Consider the following 21,243-nt stretch of genomic DNA (forward strand, 5'->3'; position numbering starts at 1 on the left):
TCCTACCTGGCTTTTCTAGGTATTTGAGTTACTTGAATGAGTTAGTATTTTGTAGATCAATTTTAGTTGAAGATACTTTTTCAATATGAAATGTGTAAAGATCAGAGTTGTTGATAGTCTTGTCTCACATTAAAGTGTAGGGTTCAGTAATTCTTTGTGGAGTGGGAAGTAATATGCAGAAGACCATTGCTTTTAGTTTCCTTTTTTTCCAGCTTAAGTATATTATGTACACTTCCTTAAAACAATGGCAAGGAGTGGGTATTTATTATTTGTAGGGAAGGTGTAGGATAAAGTCACTCAAAATATGGAAGTCATCATAAAATTTATATATATATATATATATATATATATATATGGGGGCTGGGAATATGACCTAGTGGTAGAGTGCTTGCTTCTCATACATGAAGCCCTGGGTTCAATTCCTCAGCACCACATACATAGAAAACAGCCAGAAGTGGTACTGTGGCTCAAATGGCATGAGTGCTAGCCTTGAGCAAAACAGAAGAAGCCAGGGACAGTGCTCAGGCCTTGAGTTTAAGCCCCTAGACTGGCATAAAAAAAAAAAAAAGTATATGTGAAAATCTTAATTTGAAAGATGGTAACAATTCTGATTTTACTTTCCCCCTTTACTCTATAAAACAAGAAGAAACATTTTTAAAGGCATAAAAGACTGTGTGTGTGTGTGTGTGTGTGTGTGTGTGTGTGTGTGTGTGTTTATAGTGGCTGTTTTATAGGTTCTAAGGAAATATAGACTTAACATGCCTAGTCTGAAGTAAATTGCTCATGGGTGCCCTGCCCCCTTGTTTCTTCAGTTATTTTCTTCCTTGCAGTTATTTCTGTTTTTTGTATTTCTGCATACTTTGTGACTGATACGAAAAGATAATTCTACTTGTTCTGTTATCCAATGGCTCTTCTCAGCTGATTTTTTAAAAAATGTATTTGCTCTGAACTGATTTTTTTGTCTTTCACCCATTGATAGGCTCAGATTGCCTTCCTTCAAGGAGAAAGAAAAGGTCAAGAAAACTTGAAGAAGGATCTTGTCAGGAGGATCAAAATGTTGGAATATGCTCTTAAACAAGAAAGGTAATTTATTAAAATAGAAAGTAGTATTCTCTTAAATTTCAGAATAATTTTTCTACCATTCCTAAAATAAATCTGCATTTTAATGTTTAGTACAGATTAATGTACTCTGGAATTCAAGAATATATATAGTAAACATTTTATTTATGATTATAAGATGTTAATTTTATTTATAATAATAGTGTTCTATAAACTGATCTGATTCAACATTTTACCCACATTTTCCCCCTTGTCAATCCTGTCTTAAGAAACTTATGTTCTTTCTGATCTGTCTTTTCTTTCTTTTTTTTGCAGGGGAGGGGTGGTGTCTTGGGGCTTGCACTTAGGGCATGGGCGCTATCCCTGAGCTTTTTCTTGCTCAAGGCTGGCATTCTACCACTTAAACCACAGCTCAACTTTCAGCTTTTTGCCGGTTAATTGGAGATAAGAGTCTTGCATACTTTCCTGCCCAGGCTGGCTTCAAATTATGATCCTCAGATCTCAGCCTCTTGAGTAGCTTAGGATTGTGGTGTGAACTGCTGGTGCCAAGCACTATCCAATTTTTTTTAATTTTGTAATTAAATTTTATTGATAAGGTGATATACAGAGAGGGTATAGTTACATAATAAGGTAGTGAGTACACTTCTTGTCATATTTGTTACACCCTCCTTCATTTTTCTTTCCCTTCCCCAGTTCAGATAAACATATATACAATATCCAGTGTACCAGAATCATATACAGTTACCACAGGGGGTACGTCAAAGGAAATTCACCTAGTATATTAAACATAATGACAACAGTAAAATCCTCCTGTTTCCATCTCTTGGAGTTCATTTTGCTTAGCCTCATCTTATATAATCATATGTGTGTAGCTGTTGAGCTATTGTGCTCCTGGCAGGTCTATCCTAGACCTTTTTATGTTTATTTAGTAATTGTTTGGTTTTAGAGACATGATGTAAAGTCGCTGACCAAAATATGTAGAAATACCATTTGAAAAGAAGTTTGATATTTTACAGACATGATCTCTACTGTTCTCTCCTCCCCCTCCAACAACCACATATCAAGGACACCATGCGCCTTTGTCGTCTGTGCTCTAGGCTTGTCTCGCTCAACATTATTCGTTCAAGATCTGACCATTTCCCTGTGAATGCCATTATTTTATCAATTTCTTCTTTTTTTTGCCATTAAGATTACCTTTATTTTAAGTACACATTAAACAAGAGATTGATTATCTAAAATCAAATGTAACACGTTTGAAAGAGACATATTCTAAAATAACTGATTTCAATGACAAATTAAAAATTTAATGAGTAGTCTGATTTCTAAGTTTATCTTGCTATTAATTTCATTAAACATATTGACTATTTTTTCAGTCGGCAGACAATTAACATTTACTTTAGAGACTATTTTTTGTTGATTGTTCAGTAGAATTCATTATGTTACCTAATATGCACAGAATGGACTTTTCTATGAAATTATTCAATTATCCAAGAATTATCCAATTCTTGATAAGGTTGAAATACTTTTTAATTCTAAAGGAAATTGTCTATAGTGCTTTTCCATTTTCCTGTCATCTAATATTCAGTTTGATATATAGTTTCTTTTTTTTTTTTTTTGGCCAGTCCTGGGCCTTGGACTCAGGGCCTGACCACCATCCCTGGCTTCTTCCCGCTCAAGGCTAGCACTCTGCCACCTGAGCCACAGCGCCCCTTCTGGCCGTTTTCCATATATGTGGTGCGAGGAATCGAACTGAGAGCTTCATGTGTAGGAGGCAAGCACTCTTGCCACTAGGCCATATTCCCAGCCCCATGATATATAGTTTCTTAGGAAAAACAGTCTGGCAGAATATGCTGAGAAATTTTTTTTTTGTCCCTTTGCTGTCAGCTATTCCTACCTCTCCTGATGGTTAATACCTTTCTGTTTTGCTAGTGTCTAAGATGCTCAATTTGGATCACAAGTAAAGAAGAAGGCCATGAGTTGAGAGTTTCAGACATTATCATATTTGTTTACTTTAATAGTTGGTCTCTGGATTTTTATTTTTGTCAACAGTTGGAAGCAGTTCATTGTTTTCAGTAATTTGAATCTTTTGATGATTGACACTGGAATTGTTTGCTTTGCTACCTTTTATATCCCTCCTGTGCTGGTTCTAGAGCTTGACTCATCACCTGGATGTTGGTGGTTAGCTTCCCTCCTCCAACTCTTTGGTATTTAATGGATATATGAGTCTCATGGACTCTTTTCTCTGACTAGCTTCAAATACTGATCTTTGGATCTCAGCCTCCTGAGTAGCTGGGATTGCAGGCTTGAGCCCCTGGTGCTGGGCTCATTATTTTTAGTAGTGTATTTACTGCATTTATTCCATTGTCCAGGGCCAGCCTGGACCATGATCTTCCTATTTAGGCTTCCCTTTGTAGGTGGGATGACAGGCAGACACCATCACTTACTGGTTGAGATGGGATGAGATCTGGGGAGCTTTTTGACCATGTTGGCCTTGAACTGGCTTAGATTTCTGCCTCCCAAATAGCTGCGATTACAGTTCTGAACTACTGTGCTCAGCCCTTTCTTGCTTTTTGAAGTTGGCAAGTGGGATATTTGTAAAACTACCATAAAACAGCATTTATCAGATGATATTTATGAATACTAAAATAGATTAAACTATATTAGAACTTGTATACATCTTTATGTAGGCTCTTTAAATGATATCTGATATTTTTCCTCTCTGGCTAAAGAATAGGTGTTTCCTGTTATATTTTGAGAAATTGATTTAAAGCCATGTCAGGAAGATAGAAAAAAATCATTTTAAAGTAGATGGCCTTGTACTATTTGAAATCTTAAGCTGTCCAAATTGTAGGCTTAACTCAGAGAGAGAGAGAGAACATGAACAATAACATTAATAGCAACAATTTATTGAATTGGTAATGTGTACCAGTCCCTGAGGCTTCAAACTTAAGTAATCTGCAGTAGCAGAACTTTGGGGAAGCTATGGGTGAGATCCCTCAGTTTTGTCTGATTGTTAAGCCTGTGCTGTTTACCAGTTTATTTTTCTATATTACAGAATAGGAGAGCTGAAATGCACAAATACTACAGTAACCAGGGATTGTGTGTGTGGGAGAGTGTGCATATCCAGACTTGTAGATCACAGAATGCATTGAGTTAGGATAGATAAAAGTATGTGTAAAGTATACAGTTGGAGTCACAGTGACCTGGGGGATGATAGAGAGAGATGAACCAGTATTTATACAAGTTAGTAGGTGATTGCCATTCAGGCACGGTGCAGAAGTAGAACAAAACAGTGTGATGTTTTCAGAGATTTATTGTGATTGTGCGTGGAGAGTTGAAAGTTACGATTTTATGACCAAATATTGTAGTAGAGGAGGATGAGTTAGATAATGGAGAGTCTACCTAAGAAGTTCAGACTTATCATTTGTGATATGGAACATGGCAAGGTTCAAACAAATTTTATTCCAGAATGATCTTGAACTAATGGAAAAGTTGCAAGCACTTTAAAAAACTTTACACAGATTCACCAAATTGATTAAAACTTATCAAATGAATTAAAATATATGAGTGAAAGTACATACTTAGGAATGTACAATCAGTTACAAGAAGTATAAAAGGAGAAGAGACAGGAGCAGAAGAAAGCAGGAGCACAAGAAATGGAAATGTTGTCTCTGAACAGCTCAGTGTATGTTTTCACTTGTTCAAAATATACTGAAGGAATTCAGTATATATATTGTAAGAACAAAGAACAAAGATACTTTCTTATATAACCACAGCATATTATCAAAATTAAGGAAATCTGATGTTGATATAATTTTGCTATCTATGTTCATGTGTTCTAGTAATATCTATATAGCATATTTTTCTTGGCCCAGGATCCAGTCTGGAAATATGCTGTTCAGAGTCCTTAAGCATGAAATTTTGTGAAATATGTTTTAGAAAGATCACTTCTACCTCAGAATGGGAGCTATAAAGATGTGTTATATTAGGTAGGAAGGTTTTTTTTGGGGGGGGGGGCAGTCCTGGGGCTTGGACTCAGGGCCTGAGCGCTGTCCCTGGCTTCTTTTTGCTCAAGGCTAGCACTCTGCCACTTGAGCCACAGCGCCACTTCGGGCCGTTTTCTATATATGTGGTGCTGGGGAATTGAACCCAGGGCCTCATGTATACGAGGCAAGCACTCTTGCCACTAGGCCATATCCCCAGCCCCAGGTAGGAAGGTTTTAATAATCTCCTGAAATAAACATCTTCCTTAAGGCATTTTAAGTAGAAGAATCCATAAAATTTGGAGATACATGAAGATGGAATAGAAAGTAAGAAAGAAAGGTAGTTCAGGAATGACTCTCAGGTTTTTTGTTGGAAAAGCTGTATACATTGCATTTTAAGTGAGTTTTAAAAATTATCAAATCAAATAAAATGTAAGGATGAAAGTACATACTTGGAAATGTACAATAGATTACAAGAAGTATCCTGAGAGGAGAAGGGAGACCTAACAGGAACACAAGAAATGGAAATGTTTGAGGAAAAGGCAGAGCAAGAAGAGCCAACAAAGTAACGGAAGGATAGAACAGTTTTGAAAATGAGCCAATAGAGGAAGGAGTTAGACAACTGCTGATGCCAAAGTAGTCTCGAAGTAAGTTGTGTACTGGAAATACTTTGGATTTGCCAGTTGGCAACTTGTTGGTATCCTTGCCAAGGCAGTTTCTGCAAGGTAGCAGCAACAAAGGTCAGATCACAGGGATGAAGGAATGAGAGTAGTGGAGACATATACAGCTGCTTACTTTTTCAAGAAGTTTGACACTGAAGAATAGACAGTATTAAAAACTGGCTGAGTCTGGAGATTTTTTTTTTTCTCAACTAAATGGGAGACTTCTGTAAAAGAGTCCCTGATTTTATATCTTTTGGAGTTATCGAATGATTGGATTTGGGATTACTCCTGATGCAATGGCATTTTTAAAGTGTGATAAGGATTTAAAAAGCAATGTTGTGTGTGTGTGTGTGTGTGTGTGTGTGTGTGTGTGTGTGTGCGTGTATGTGTATGTGTGGTGTTTGGATCTTTAGTACATTTTAGTTCTTTTCATTCCAAAATTATTTTTTTAATGCTTTAATACTTGGGATTTAAAAGATGGAGCTCTGGAACATTTCATTGCTTTCATCCTAAAATTATTTTTCTAATATATTAATTCTAGAAATTTAAATTTTTGGATTGAGAAATATTTTAACAATTAGTGTGTTTGTTATTCTTGTTTCATCCTGATATATTTTCAGTTCTAGCTATCCTCATTTTACCCATATATACTTGAGTATCACTAAGGATCAGGATGTTGCATTGTTATTTTGATATTCTAAGCAGGCTCCCTTTTAATATCCAAAATTGAGTAAAAAGAAAATCTTTAACATTACTGAAGGAATATCTAGCAATAGATTTATCAAATTATTTTCCAAATAATCCAGCAGATGTAATCCTTTAAAAATACACAGTGAGATTTATTCAGGAACTTCTGTTTGAGTAATCTCAGTACTATATGAAATACAGTTCTACTCATGTGTCCCCCATTTCTCTAGATTCACTTACACTTTCCCTCTATCTACACTGCCTAAGAACTCAACTTCTTCTTTGCCCCTAGTATCTCCATATTCTAATTCATAATCTCACAAAATTCATTTTCCAAAATGCAAATGTGATAATCAAGTTATATCCCTGCACAAAAATGCTTGCGTAATTTCAGAGTTATTCCTTTGTGAATAGGCCCACTTTTTAGTACTTTCTCTAACCTCCATTCTTTTGATAGTAATGAACTATTGGCAGTATTTTGATATACTGTGTGTTTTTAACTTTTGTGATATTTGGGGAAGACTGATTTTCTTCATCAATCCATTTGTCCTTCTAGAAAACTACTAGTTTTTTGAGCTTCAGCTAAAATCTCACGGGTTACCCTCTTTTCAATAGCTTTATGTGGCACTGCTTTTGACAGCATTGGATAATTCCTATCTACGTTGCATTAACACTTCATATAACCCCTTTAGTGGTTATCATGGTGTGCTGTAGTTATTTACATTCCTGTCTTGTAGGCATCCTTTTGCTTCCACTCTCCCCTGACTCCAAGTTGCAGATTATGTCTAGCATCCAACACACTAGTTGGCATGTTGTAAAAATTCAATAATAATTCTTTAAAATTAATGATTATTTCTAGCATCAACATTTAAAAGTTGTTTGGGCATGCTGTGTTATATTCCTGGCACATTACTTGCAGGCTTTGAAATAAAACTAGAACGAGGTCCTTTCATCTGTGTGATTGCTAGTCATTTTTTATGGTATTTTATCCAGTAAGGACCAGTTGGGGTAGGTCTGGCTATATTCAATGTGGAGTTGTTAATCTGCTTATTTATTTTGTAGTCAGAATGAGACAGATAAAGAATAATGAACTCGTGTTAAAACAGTGGACGCAAGATAGAGAAAGAACTATTAAATCAGTGGAAGCAATATGGAGAATGTTTTAGTGTATTCACTTCAAAAGGAATGTTATTAAAGAGAGTTTTGTTAGTAATTATTTGCTAGCACATTTTAACAAGGGTGACCCTGATTTGAAGGACCATAATTTGTCCTAAACACATTACATGTTTTGTGTTGGCCCAATTTTGTTGAAATTTATTGGCTTTATTATTTTTTGCTACAAATTTATTTTATAGAATACTTTTTCTTTTTAAAACAAATTCTGTTGCAGTTTTTGTTAAGACCACTAGAATGCACTATAAATTCAGTATTATATATTTGGAATATTTTTACTTTTATGTAAAAATGTAAATAAATTTCTTAAATTTTTATTGTTACTTTGACTTTAAAACCTTTAGTATGATCAGTGCCTGGGATTGTTATATTCTAGTCACTCTTGTTTTCCAGGGGTATATTGTTAATTTGTCTTATGGTAGATGAAACATATTTCTGGAAAGCTAGAGAATGTCAAGTTATATTAAGGATCTTTACTTTCTGGTATATGTAAGTCCACTTAATACCTATAAATCTTAACTGTGGATAATCAACATTAACATTATTATATTGAAGTAGACTTGGAAAATTTTGGTGATAAATGTTATTTTCTACAAAACATATTTATTAAAATGTAAAAAATAGATATGTGTAATTAACTAACCAAATAATAACAAATTCTCTCCCTTTTGACTCAGTTCACTGATTTTTTTCTCAAGTGGTAGAGCCCTAGCCTTGTTGAGTGAAAAAGCTAAGCTGGAATACAACGCTCTGAGTTCAAGTCCCAGTTCTAGCACATAAAAAAAGTCTGCCCATTTATAGTGATGATCCTGAGTAAAAGAAAAGATACCTGGACTAGGAAAAAAATTAAGTATCTTAGTCAAGGTGGATGATTTAGGCTGAGGTTTTTCCTACCTTGGAGATGGTTCACTTGTAAATATACTCAATGGATATTAGTTACCCACAGGGCATGTAATACTATAAGATGACTCTTTCTTTCCTCCTGGTTTTCTTTTCTTTTCTCTTCTTTTGTTTTCTTTATTTTTTTCTCCTTTCCCCTTCCTTCTTTCTCTTTTTTCTTTTCTTTTTTTTTTCTCATGTTTCTTTTTCTCTTGCCTCCTTTCTTTTCTGAAAAGTTCAATTTTGAGTCTAGGCATGGTGTTATACACATGTAATCCAAGCTGCTCAGGAGGTGTGAGGCAGGGAGATCTTGAGTTCAAGACTGACCAAGCCAAAGTTAGTGGTAACCCTATATCAAAAACAAAATGAAAGAACTGAGAGGCTGGCTTAAATGGTAGCTCATGTACCTGTACTTGTAGCCTTGCATTCAGTCCACTACATTGAAGGAAAAACTCCCTCAATTTGTGAAAGATTATTCTTACCAACTTAATTTCACAGTCTAAACTTTTCTTATTGCTTTAAGAATAAAATTCAACTTTCATCAAGAAAATTTGAATATATAAGCTAGAATGTTATATGGTTCATTTGTAATTCTAGAAAGAAGATTTGTGGCTCAGAGTGTTATTGCTTTTGTCTTGATGATATAGGAACAATAAAGGTAGATGTTTTTGTATTAACTTGGGCACCACAGAAGAATATAAGCCTTTGAAAGTTCTAGGAGTGTCTAGCCAGTACTACTGCATGCTTATAGCTACTCCTATCTTAAAGTTCACTTAAATATGTTTTAAGATGGCTTATGTTTTCTCATTTCTTTGTTAGAGCCAAATACCACAAATTGAAATATGGGACAGAATTGAATCAGGGAGATATGAAGCCTCCAAGCTATGATTCTGGTAAGCTAATTTTAAAGGAAGCTTAAATGATTAAAAAAAAAAGTAAATGTCAAATATTTTGTAGAAACAATATTTACAATTTCTGGTTATTTGCATGTGAGTTACTCTTTCTGACCTACTTATCATTTGGCACTAATTATTTAGTGTCACATACATCTTTATCCACTATCTTTCTTTTCCCTCCCATTCCACTCGTTTTCTGCTCATGTTCTATACTTAGTGAAAGGGTCAACCTTTTTGGAGTATCATAAGCCAACATAAATTTTTCTTTATGAGTTTTTCCAGCAGTAATTGGGATTTTCAAAATGTAGTACATAATACACCATGTTATTAAAATCCTGAGAAAGAGTAGAAACTGGGGATAACCAGTTTCCTTTTAATGTACAGTGGAATTGACTAAGCTTCAGGAAAGTTGATCCCTCAATTCAGATTGTTTTAGACTTTCTTTTTTTCTTCTATCATCCTCAACCACCAAAAATACAAAATAGTGTTTGGACACAATTAGATACTAAGGATTACAGGCATTAGTAGGTGTAGGGAAAAGTGATAACAATCGTACCACAGTTAATTAACACCATGTTTCAGATGGGTGGCTTTTTTGGTATAGTTTCTGATTAAATCCCTCAATCCAATATCTGAGAGTATTAGCAATCATTTATACTATTTATTGAAATATCTACCTTGCTAAAGGCTGTATTAAATAATATTTAGGCTTGATCTCATACCAGTAATTCTACCTATTCAAAAGACAGAGATCAGGAGGATTGTATCTGGAGGCCAGACAGGAAAAAAAGTTTGTGAGACCTCATCTCAACCAATAAAAGCTGATTATGGTGGCGTATACCTCATCCTTATTACCTAGGCAGCATAAATAGGAGGGACATGGTTTAGACCTCCCTGAGCATAAACATGAGACCTTATCTGGAAAACAAATGAAGCAAAAAGCACTGGAAGTGTGGCTTAAATATTAGAGTACTCCTGGCACAGGGCTCTGAGTTTAGACTCCAGTACCACCAAAAAAAGAAAAATAAAACACACACACACACACACACACACACACACACACACACACACACGGTTCTAATTAAAAACTCCTGCATTGTCTTAATTCAAATGTGATTTGAAAATTTCATTTTCCTTATTTGATATCCCCATAAGTTTTAGACAGCTATTTATGAACATAAGGCATTGATACAATATACTTAAAAATTATAAGTAAGCTTATAAACTTATTTATAAGATTTTTGAAATTAATAAATGTAAATATGATTCTGCCCTGACACTTTAAATCTCTATGATATCACTTCATTTTTTCTGAGGTGTCTCTATTTCTTGATCTCTAATTTAGGAGACATTTGAAATTAATTACTAACTCAGACATTAATTCTCTTAGTACACAGTTACAGTACCTAGTATTCTACTCGCTTTTTTCTACCATTACTCCAAATTTATTATTTATTTTATTTTATTAACTTATTATTTGATATTAAATAACATATTACTGCTTACTAGACCCAACATGAAATCAAGTGAATAAGACAATGCTCTGTTGAATTTTTATGGACACTATAGACAGTTAAAGAAATGATTATAATAAAATATGAAATTTGTAATGAGGAAATAATAGATATTATTAAAGATAATATTAGAGAACCAAATCTAGTATAAGTGAGTGGCCAGAGAATGCTAATTGGAGGAAGTGATGTTTAACTTTGGCCTCTGAAGGAATTAGTGAGGGCAAGTAGACTATTGGGTTTTTTGTTTGTTTGTTTTGTTTTGTTTTGTTTTTGTTGCCAGTCCTGGGGCATGGACTCAGGGCCTGAGCACTGTTCCTGGCTTCTTTTTGCTCAAGGCTAGTACTCTACCTCTTGAGCCACAGCTCCACTTCCGGCTTTTTTCTATATACGTGGTGCTGAGGAATCGAACCCAGGGCTTCATGTATAAGAGGCAAGCACTCTACCACTAGGCCATATTCCCAGCCCCTAGACTATTGGTTTGAATGAAGCAAACAGAGCAGGCAGAAGACAGCTACAAAGTTTTTAATTAGAACCAAGTGTGGGACCTTTGGGAAATGGAGTGACTGGGTAGTAGTGAGAGGAAAAGTAGGAGTGTTTCTGTGAAACTAGAATTTCCCCATAACAACAACAACGAAATGTTACAAGGGCCTTGAAAACTATGCTAAGGAGATGATGCTTTGCTAAGAGTGAGAAGGCATTACAAGTATCTCCATTAGGAGATTGTGACCAGATTTGCTCTTACTATGACACCAATGCACAAGGTAGATTAGAGAAGAGTAGTACTGAAGGTGGGGTGACTGGTTAGAGAACTGTTTCAGCCACTTGGATAAATGAGTAAGATTACCTTGACAAGGGTAGCAACAAGTGAATTGGAGACTTATGAGTATGTTCAGGAAATATTTAAGAAGTAAATCTGCAGGAACTTGGTCTTGACTAGATGTAGGAGGTGAAAGGAGCTTAAATGAGACAAAAATTAGTTTAAAAATCATGAGTTCAGCTTTAGATTTATTTCTTAGGCAACCAACTGAATATGGCTAGAGCCTGAGCATATCTTGCATATGAGATGCTGGCAATGAATTCTTTCAGCTTTTGTACTTCTGAACTTTCTTTTCCTTTCTGACATTGTTTCTATGACATATCTGCCTCTGCCTTTATCTTTGTTCTCCGTGAAATAGGAATTTCTCATCATTAGTTTTAAACAGTTTTATTTTGATGTGTCTTAGTGTACTTGCTTCTCTCTACAATGATTTTTAGATTTGCAGTTTGCTGAGTTTCTTGAATCTATGGGTTTGTAGTTTTATGACATTTGGAACTTTGTAGCCATTGTTTCTTCAGATATTGTTTTTGGTCCCCCTTCTCTCTGGTGCTATGATATAGAACCCCCACTAAGGCAGTAGCTGGAATAGTCATAAAGTTAGTCATTTTACTTTCCTCCTCTCAGCGATCATTGAAATACACAGTGTTTTGAACCACTGTTTTATCTATTTTATTTTATATTTATTTAAGGTAAGAGAAGGAAGTTAGTTCCTACTGATCCATCTTGACTATACCTGGCAAGCAGATACTTTTAACAACTGAAGAAATTAGAAAAATTAAGCTATTACATACTTTAAAATGCTCACTTCTATGTAGTATTACCTTTGAACTTGATAAGGTAAGAAGGAATCTGATAGTTGATCACCACTAAGTAATCATTGAAAAAACCATGAGCTTGTCCTAGATAGGGAATTAGCAGAGCAATTTGATTTTAATTTGTTCTTTATTAAGGAATGGTCTGCACTCAGTAAAATTGACCATTTTGAGTAGTCATAACCACTCTTCTGGTTGGCAACCCCTTCTTTTCCAAACTTTAATTTATTGACAACTACTAAACTATTTTCCATATTTATGGTATAGTTATATACCTATACCTGGAAAAGGTATAGTTATATAGTTATATGTCATGTAAATTATAGAAGATAGATTTTCCCTATGGCTTATCTCACCTCACATAATACGTTTGAGATCCATTTTTGTTGGTATGTAGTTCATTCCTTGTTCTTGTTGAGTTATATTCTATTACTGTACCGTATTTTTGTAACATCACTAGATTCTAACACAGATAGTGGCAGTTGATTGTATCTGAACACAGCACTGAAAGGATTTAGACTTATTATTATGGGAGATTAAATGATCTTACAATTTATTTCCATATCTGGAAATTTGAAAGTCTTGAAATGCTAGTATAAATATTCTTGCTTGGCAAGTACAGATTTGCTCAATTGACTGAGGAGATATAATGGAACATATTTTGTCTTAACACAGTTCTGAATTATTGTGGCTTAGTGGAAATATGTTGTTTGTTTTTTCATTGCTATGACAGAATACCTGAGCAAAACTACTTAAGGGAAATAAGATTTATAGTCATTTGGCCCCATAAGCCAGTGGAGAGGAAGAGAAGGCATAATTGAGTGGAGCTCTTCACTTTGTGGCAGCCAGGAAGCATAGGAAGGTGGAAAGAGGAAGGATAGAAAGATGCTTGCACTAGAGGGCTATCTCCCCTTTCCCCTTTTATTCCATCTTGGCCCCTACCCTGTGGGGTAGTGCTGGTATTTTAGGTGGGTCTTCCCCCTTTTAATTAATCCTCCCTGGAGATGTTCTTAGACATATCCAGAAGTATGCTTTACTAATCTCATTGATACTTCTCAATCCAGATCAAGTAGGCAGGATCAGCTATCATACCAGATGTATTATTTCTTTCTTAGCATTGGGACATTGTTTTTGTCTTTTTTTTTTTTTAAAGAAATTATCCTAGAATAGCCAGGCACTCAGGGTTCACATATGTTTTCCTAACTGCCCAGTAGGCTGAGATCTGGAGGATTACAACTCAAAGCCAGCCTAAGCCAAAAAAACAAAAACACAAGTTCCTAAGACTACATTGCCAAGATAATCAGCAAAAAGCTGAGGTGGAGGAATGGCTTAAGTGATAAAATGCCTGCTGAGAAAGCAAGCACAGTAAACTCAAAGTCCTGAGTTCAAACTCTGGTACATTGCCCACCCTCACCTCTCATTCTCTCCCCCAAAAAGAAAGTAGAAGCTATATAAAAATACTTTCTTTTGCAGTTAATTTAATTTGTCTCATTTTATTTCCTTTACTCTCATATCCAGTCTACTGATATATCTTTGGTATGTAACAGAATTTGACCAACTTATTTCAGGAGAAAAATAAGTGGACAAGACCTAATTCTTTTTTTTTTTTTTTTTGCCAGTCCTGGGCCTTGGACTCAGGGCCTGCGCACTGTTCCTGGCTTTTCTTTGCTCAAGGCTAACACTCTGCCACTTGAGCCACAGCGCCACTTCTGGCCATTTTCCATATATGTGGTGCTGGGGAATTGAACCCAGGACCTCATGTATACGAGGCAAGCACTCTTGCCACTAGGCCATATCCCCAGCCCCTAATTCTTACTTTAATCACATATTTCTTTCTTTTTTTTTTGGCCAGTCCTGGGGCTTGGACTCAGGGCCTGAGCACTGTCCCTGGCTTCTTTTTGCTCAAGGCTAGCACTCTGCCACTTGAGTCACAGCGCCACTTCTGGCCATTTTCTGTATATGTGGTGCTGGGGAATCGAACCCAGGGCCTCATGTATATGAGGCAGGCACTCTTGCCACTAGGCCATATCCCTAGCCCCAATCACATATTTCTTTCCCCCCCCCCATCATTGTAATGCTGGCATGTGGAGGAAAATGTTGGCTCAAGAATGAAGCAGAAAGGATTTTACCACTTAGAATTATATTTCTAGGAAGCCTCAAAATTACTTTCTAAAACTCTGCTTTCTCCTTTTTAAAATAGAGATTAAATACTTACCTTTGGAGGTGCTGAGGATTAAAGAGATTTTATGTGCACTTGTATATGTGCAATAGGATATTCATAAACACATACACACACACACACAAACATATGAGGGGGTGGGGTTTGGCCAGTATTGGGCTTGAACTCAATGTGCTGGTGCTGTACCACTTGAACCACATTCCATTTATGTTTTGCTGATTATTTTTGAATAGGGTCTTGTGAACTCTTCTGCCCAGAGTGGCCTCTAACAACAGTTCTTCCATTCTTAGCATCTTGAATAGGTAGGATTACAAATGTATGTCACTGGCACCTAGATTCCGCATACATTTTTAGCATGTTGTTAGGAACATAGTAAGCACACAGTAAATGATTCATTTCATATATCACTACTTATATCTCTACTTGTATAAGGATCTATAAAGATCAACAGTTTGTCGTATTGTGACCAAGGACTGATTAAAAGTGTAATTGTTCCACATTGTTAAGGTTGAGCCATAGTACAGTTTGGAAGTTCTTCAAACTTTCTATTTTCTTTTTGGAAGACTTCAGCTTTTTCCTAATAATGAATTTTATTTTAAAGATGTAAGGATTTTTTTTTAATTTTTATTTTTTTGCCAGTCCTGGGCCTTGGACTCAGGACCTGAGCACTGTCCCTGGCTTCTTTTTTGCTCAAGGCTAGTACTCTGCCACTTGAGCCACAGCGCCACTTCTGGCTGTTTTCTATATATGTGGTGCTGGGGAATCGAACCCAGGGATTCATGTATACAAGTCAAGCACTCTTGCCACTAGGCCATGTTCCCAGCCCGATATAAGGATTTTTATTTCAAAGAATATCATTAAATACTAGAAGTATAGTGAGTAATAAAACACTTACCTAGCATGTGGAAGGTACTGATCCTCAGTACCACCAACAAATAGAAAACAAAACATAATGTCACTGGAAGAGTACTCGAAATGTTCTTTTTTTCTTTTGCCTTTACTGGGGCTTGAGCTCAGAGTCTCAAGCTCTCACTTGTCTTTTTTGCTCACAGCTGGGACTCTATCACTTGAGCCACACCTCCATTTCAGGCCTGGGCATGGGCCCTGAGTTTCTTTTTGTTTGTTTTTGTTGCCAGTCCTAGGGCTTGGACTCAGGGCCTGAGCACTGTCCCTGGCTCCTTTTTGCTCAAGGCTAGCACTCTGCCACTTGAGCCACAGTGCCACTTCTGGCTGTTTTCTGTATATGTGGTGCTGGGGAATTGAACCCAGGGCTTGATGTATACGAGGCAAGCACTTTTGCCACTAGGCCATATCCACAGCCCCAAAATTTTCTTAAATATCTGGGTTTTTTTTAACTAAACTTTTTTTCCCCCCTAACTACCATTCCCAAGTTTTATTAGTGTTCTGAGTAGTATTTCACAGTACTTTTATTTGACTCTCACTGTGTGACTTTATTTGATCAGTCTTTTTTCCTGCAGGAAAATTCTCAGGTTAACTAAAAATAATAGGGAAATTTCTTATTTTAGTTCCACTAGTTTAAAGGGAAATGACTTAGATGATAATTGATTTATGTATTTAATTCATATATTTATGTTAGAGTTTAAAATTTTTTTATTGTAAAAGTGATTTACAAAGGGATTACAGTTATATAAGTCAGGTAATGAGTACATATCTTTTTGAACAGTGTTACTCCCTCCCTTGTTTCCTCCTGTTTTCCCTTCCCCTGACTCCATCCCCCCGCCAAGTTGTAAGGTTCATTTCCAGCATAGTGTCTAGTGAGTATCGATCTTACATTGGTTCACCTTTTGTCCCACCGTTTCTATGGTTCCCCTCCCCTACCCCAAACTATATAAACTTATATACAAGATAAAGAGGACTAAAATCAGAAACAGTGACCACAGGGAATAAACCAGAGGAGAGAGAACACACACACACACACACACACACACACACACACACACACACACGACAAAAGAAATAACTGTGAGTAATACAGGAGAAAAAAAAAGAAAAAAACCCCAAACCCTCTTGTTTCCATATCATGGAGTTCATTCTGATGAACATGATTTTGTGTAGTCATATGTACATAATTACTGAGTTATTTTGACCTGCTAGGACTGTTTTAGGTGTATACTAATTATTACAAATGAGGGAAACCATGGAGCCTATGTTTCTTTGGGTCTGGCTTACTTTACTTCACTTAATAGGATTTTTTTCAAGTCTTCCCATTTCCTTACCAGTGGGGCAATGTCATTCTTTCTGATGGAAGCATAGAATTCCATTCTGTATATATACCACCTTTTCTTGATCCATTCGTCCACTGAGGGGGCATCTGGGTTGATTCCATGTCTTGGCTGTGGCAAATAATGCTGAGGTGAACATAGTTGTGGTGGTAGCTTTCGTGTGGCCTTGTTTGTGGTCATTTGGGTAAATGCCCAGTAGTGGAATTGCTGGGTCAAAGGGGAGCTCTCTGTGTTTAGCCTTTTGAGGAACATCCATACTGCTTTCCAGAGTGGTTGAACAAGTTTACATTCCCACCAATAGTGTAGTAGCTTTCCCATTTGGCCATAGCCCCACCAGCGTCTGTTATTACTTGTTTTCTTGATAATGGCCATTCTAACGGGTGACGTGAAATCTCAGTGTAGTTTTGATTTGTATTTCTTTTATGGACAGAGATGTTGAACCATTAGTTTAATGGGAAATCACTTAGGTGATAAGTAATGTATATATTTGTTAGTTTGATTATAGAAATTTGAATTTAAAACAATTTAAACATTGTCCTAAAATCTGCTTCTTACAATGTTGCACACACACACACACACACACACACATTTTTTAATGTGTGTTCTGGAGTTGAACTTAGGGCTGGGGTGCTCAAGACTAGCAGTCTACCACTTGGAGCCACAGCTCCTTCTGGCCTTTTGGTGGTTATTTGGAGATAAAAGTCTTACGGATTTTCTGCTTGATCTTCAGTGTCAGTCTCCTGAGGAGCTAGGATTATAGGCGTGAACCATTAGTACTCCACCATTTTAATATGTTCTTAGCCTCATTAATGATTATTGGACATTTTTATGAATTTAGATGCCTTTAAATATGTAAAACAAGTTAGCTTTATTATGACTTAATGTTTTCCAGATGAAGGTAATGAAACAGAATTGCAGCCACAACCAAACAGTCAGTTAATGTGGAAACAAGGACGACAACTACTCAGACAGTAAGTATCCCAAGGTTATACTTACAAAGAGTAGATGGTAGAAAACTATTTTCATGGTACTGTCATATTTTCAACTCAATAGAATAAGCTTTTCTCAAACTGTGGCTGGAAAGAAGTTTAAACTGGATTATTTCTTTTTCATTTAAGACACTTTTCTTCTAGTGGCATTTATGTAATTAAAAGAATTTATTTAGTTTTTATTGTAAAGGTAATGTTCAGAGGGGTTACAGTTATATAAGGCAGGTATTGAGTACATTTCTTTTTTTAACAGTGTCACCTCTTCCCTCATTTTCTCCCTGGTTTTCCCTCTGGACCACTCTCCCCCACAAGTTATATAGTTCATTTTCAAATAGTGTCTAGGAGTATCACTGGCTGTGTGAGTTCACCCTTTGTCCCACTATTTCTGTGCTTCCCCTTTCCCATTCCCATTAAAAGAATTTTATATCCTTAAAGTTATTCTTCTTTTTACATCAACTCTTCAAGAATATGCATATACTTTCATATAAGTCCAATGGCTGTTTTCAGTAAGTAATTTTGCAAACAACATTATTAATCAGTAATTTTTAAAGGTTTTTGTTTTAAATTAATTGAAGAACTTGAATTCTCCAAGTTTTCCCAATATTGCCTCATATATGTTTTCTCCTATAAAATGTATTATCTGACAGAGGAAACAAAGCTCTGTTGCAGTTCTTATGTCAAATGATGGAATAGACCTACTAGTCAGTAGAGCCTGGTCTTTGGATACTGTTTTTGTAACTAGAATTCAAACTTATGTCAAGGTAAAATGAAATCTGCATGTTTTGGACTTCTTAATTTGCTTATGAGTAGTTTCAAAGTGAATGATTGTCAAATATTCCATTGACCATAATAAGAAAGCATAATACCTCTTCCTACCTGTTTTTTTTATCTAGACAAAGTTGAATAAAAAGTGAATAATAACAATTAGGTGGATTTTCACTAGCATTCATTTTGATCTTAATATGAGTTACATGCATTTTTTAAAAAACCTTCTTTACTAATAATGAGGGTTGAATACCAAGGTCTTGCACATGTTAGGCAAACGAGGCTACAGCCAACACTCCTTTTTATTTATTTTTTATTTTGATACAAGCATCTCATTAAGTTAGTTGCCGAGGCTGCTCCCAAACTTGTGATCCTTCTATCTCAGCCTTCCAAGTAGATGTCATTATATAGGTAGTATATTTCACCAAGCCTGATGCATTTTCTTGTTTTAAGTAGGTAAGCATACTTTAAATGCTGATTTCTTTCTTTTTTTAAAAAACGAGTAGTTTCATAATGAGATATTTAACAGATAATTTAAAAATTGAAAACGATACATAATCTATTTCTCAAAGAAAAGAGGACATTTTATCAGTCAGTGATGAAGTAATTGTTTAGTAAAAACAGCTTTAGCAAAAGCAGTTTTGAAACAAGTATTTGTACTGGTGGTTATATTGCCCAAGCGAGGTACATAACATATCAAATATTGCTAAAAATAGAAAAACCGAGCACCATTCGCTCATACCTGAAATCCTAGCTCTAACTCAAGAGGCTGAGATCTGAGGATCTAGGTTCAAATCCAGCCTGGGCAGGAAAGTCCATGAGACTTATCTCCAATTAGTCACCAGAAAACTGGAAGTAGAGCTTAGCTCAAGTGATAGAGCACTAGTCTTTTTTTTTTTTTTCCTTTTTAAAATATTTTTTTTATTGTCAAACTGATATACAGAGCGGTTACAGTTTCATACTTTAGGCATTGGATACATTTCTTTTACTGTTTGTTACCTCCTCCCTCATTCCCCCCTCTATCCTCCCTCTTTTCCTTTCCCCCCATGAGTTGTTCATTAGATTTACACTAAACAGTTTTGCAAGTATTGCTTTTGTAATCGTTTGTCTTTTTTACCCTGTGTCTCTCGCCTTTCAGTTTCCTAGTTCTAATACCTGTATACACGGTTTCCAATGTACTCAGATAGGATTCAGAGATAGTGAAGGTACGACCACAGGAAGGGCATACAAGAGGATCATCAATAATAGAAGCTACAGTTTCACATCGCATGTTGAAAGTAATTACAACAGTGATATAACAGTCGTTTCCATAACATGGAGTTCATAAAAATATGGAACGCTTAACAAATTTGCGTGTCATCCTTGCGCAGGGGCCATGCTAATCTTCTCTGTATCGTTCCAATTTTAGTATATGTGCTGCCGAAGTGAGCACTAGAGCACTAGTCTTCAGCATAAAAGTTGAGGGACAGTGCCTAAGCTTTAAATTCCAGTTCCAGGTCCAGGACAACAAATTAAAAAATAGAAAAACAAGTATATAAGAATAACTCATTAAGTTTAGGAAAGTTAGAAACATAATTTTAAATCAGACTTTTATATAGATATTGGATGGGACTTAAAAATGAGCATCTTGGCTAAATAAAACAAACAAAACACTTCTCAACCATTACTTCTCTCATCAAGTAGACTCCCTGCCTATGTATAAGTCAGTGTTTAACATTTTCATATCATGTTTGTTAATAGCATTTATCTCTATTATGATCCACCTTCTGCAGCTTTTGGTGATTTTTAACAGTGAATCCAAGGGTCAGGTTTTTTTAAAAAATCAGTTTCAAGATGTTCTTCTCAATTATTTATTGTTTTTACATTTTATGTGGACTCTCAACATTTTTTTACGTAAACTTACTGTTTAATTTACATAGTTTACTCAGCATTTAAGGCACTTTTGTTATATTACACAGGATAATAGTGAGCTTTAAGAGAGAGTATTGTTGTTTACAGACAATTGAAAGTCAAGACAAAGAAAAATATCCAAGTGTGTATTAAATATTAAGTGAAGAAGTCTTGGTTTTAAAATCTAAAGTACTGGGTCAGGAGTTTGGCCTAGTGGTAGAGTGCTTGCCTAGCATTCATGAAGCCTTGGGTTCGATTCCTTGGTACCACATACACAGAAAAAGCTGAAAGTGGTACTGTGGCTCAAGTGGTAGAGTCCTAGCCTTGCTAGCAAAAAAGAGCTCAAAGACTGCCCAGGACCTGAGTTCAAGGACTGGCAAAAAATAAAAAATTAAAAAAAAACCCAAAATATAAAGTACAATGATTGAAATGCAATAGTAATATATGGTGAAATACAAGGACAAATTCAATTTTATAGCTGAGAGTTTTATGTACTCTTAAAGAAAAATAGAACATCAGAAAGATAAGAAACAATGGTGACAGGTATCGAATTATTGAATGCACATGAATCTTTATGATTTCCATCATTAGATTGAGCTTTCAAATTACATGATCCTGGGGCTGGGGATATGGCATAGTGGCAAGAGTGCTTGCCTCTTATACATGAGGCCCTGGGTTCGATTCCCCAGCACCAC

At 35.8% G+C, this 21,243-nt stretch overlaps 1 protein-coding gene and 1 non-coding gene across 3 annotated transcripts in view; one reads left to right on the forward strand and one right to left on the reverse strand.

Annotated features, from left to right (window-relative positions):
* Strn (striatin) overlaps positions 1-21,243 on the forward strand; it is a 94,218-nt gene that overhangs the window by 30,635 nt on the left and 42,340 nt on the right. For both annotated transcript variants that reach the window (XM_048353132.1, XM_048353133.1), the window contains exons 2-4: positions 980-1,083; positions 9,263-9,336; positions 17,797-17,875. In XM_048353132.1, the coding sequence (XP_048209089.1) occupies positions 980-1,083; positions 9,263-9,336; positions 17,797-17,875 (257 nt within the window). The remainder of the gene's footprint in view (positions 1-979; positions 1,084-9,262; positions 9,337-17,796; positions 17,876-21,243) is intronic.
* Positions 19,984-20,090, reverse strand: LOC125356979. The gene has a single exon (XR_007212012.1). It is a non-coding gene; the product is annotated as a U6 spliceosomal RNA (small nuclear RNA).

This window comes from Perognathus longimembris, chromosome 8, assembly GCF_023159225.1.
Source record: "Perognathus longimembris pacificus isolate PPM17 chromosome 8, ASM2315922v1, whole genome shotgun sequence".
Classification (NCBI taxonomy): domain Eukaryota; kingdom Metazoa; phylum Chordata; class Mammalia; order Rodentia; family Heteromyidae; genus Perognathus; species Perognathus longimembris.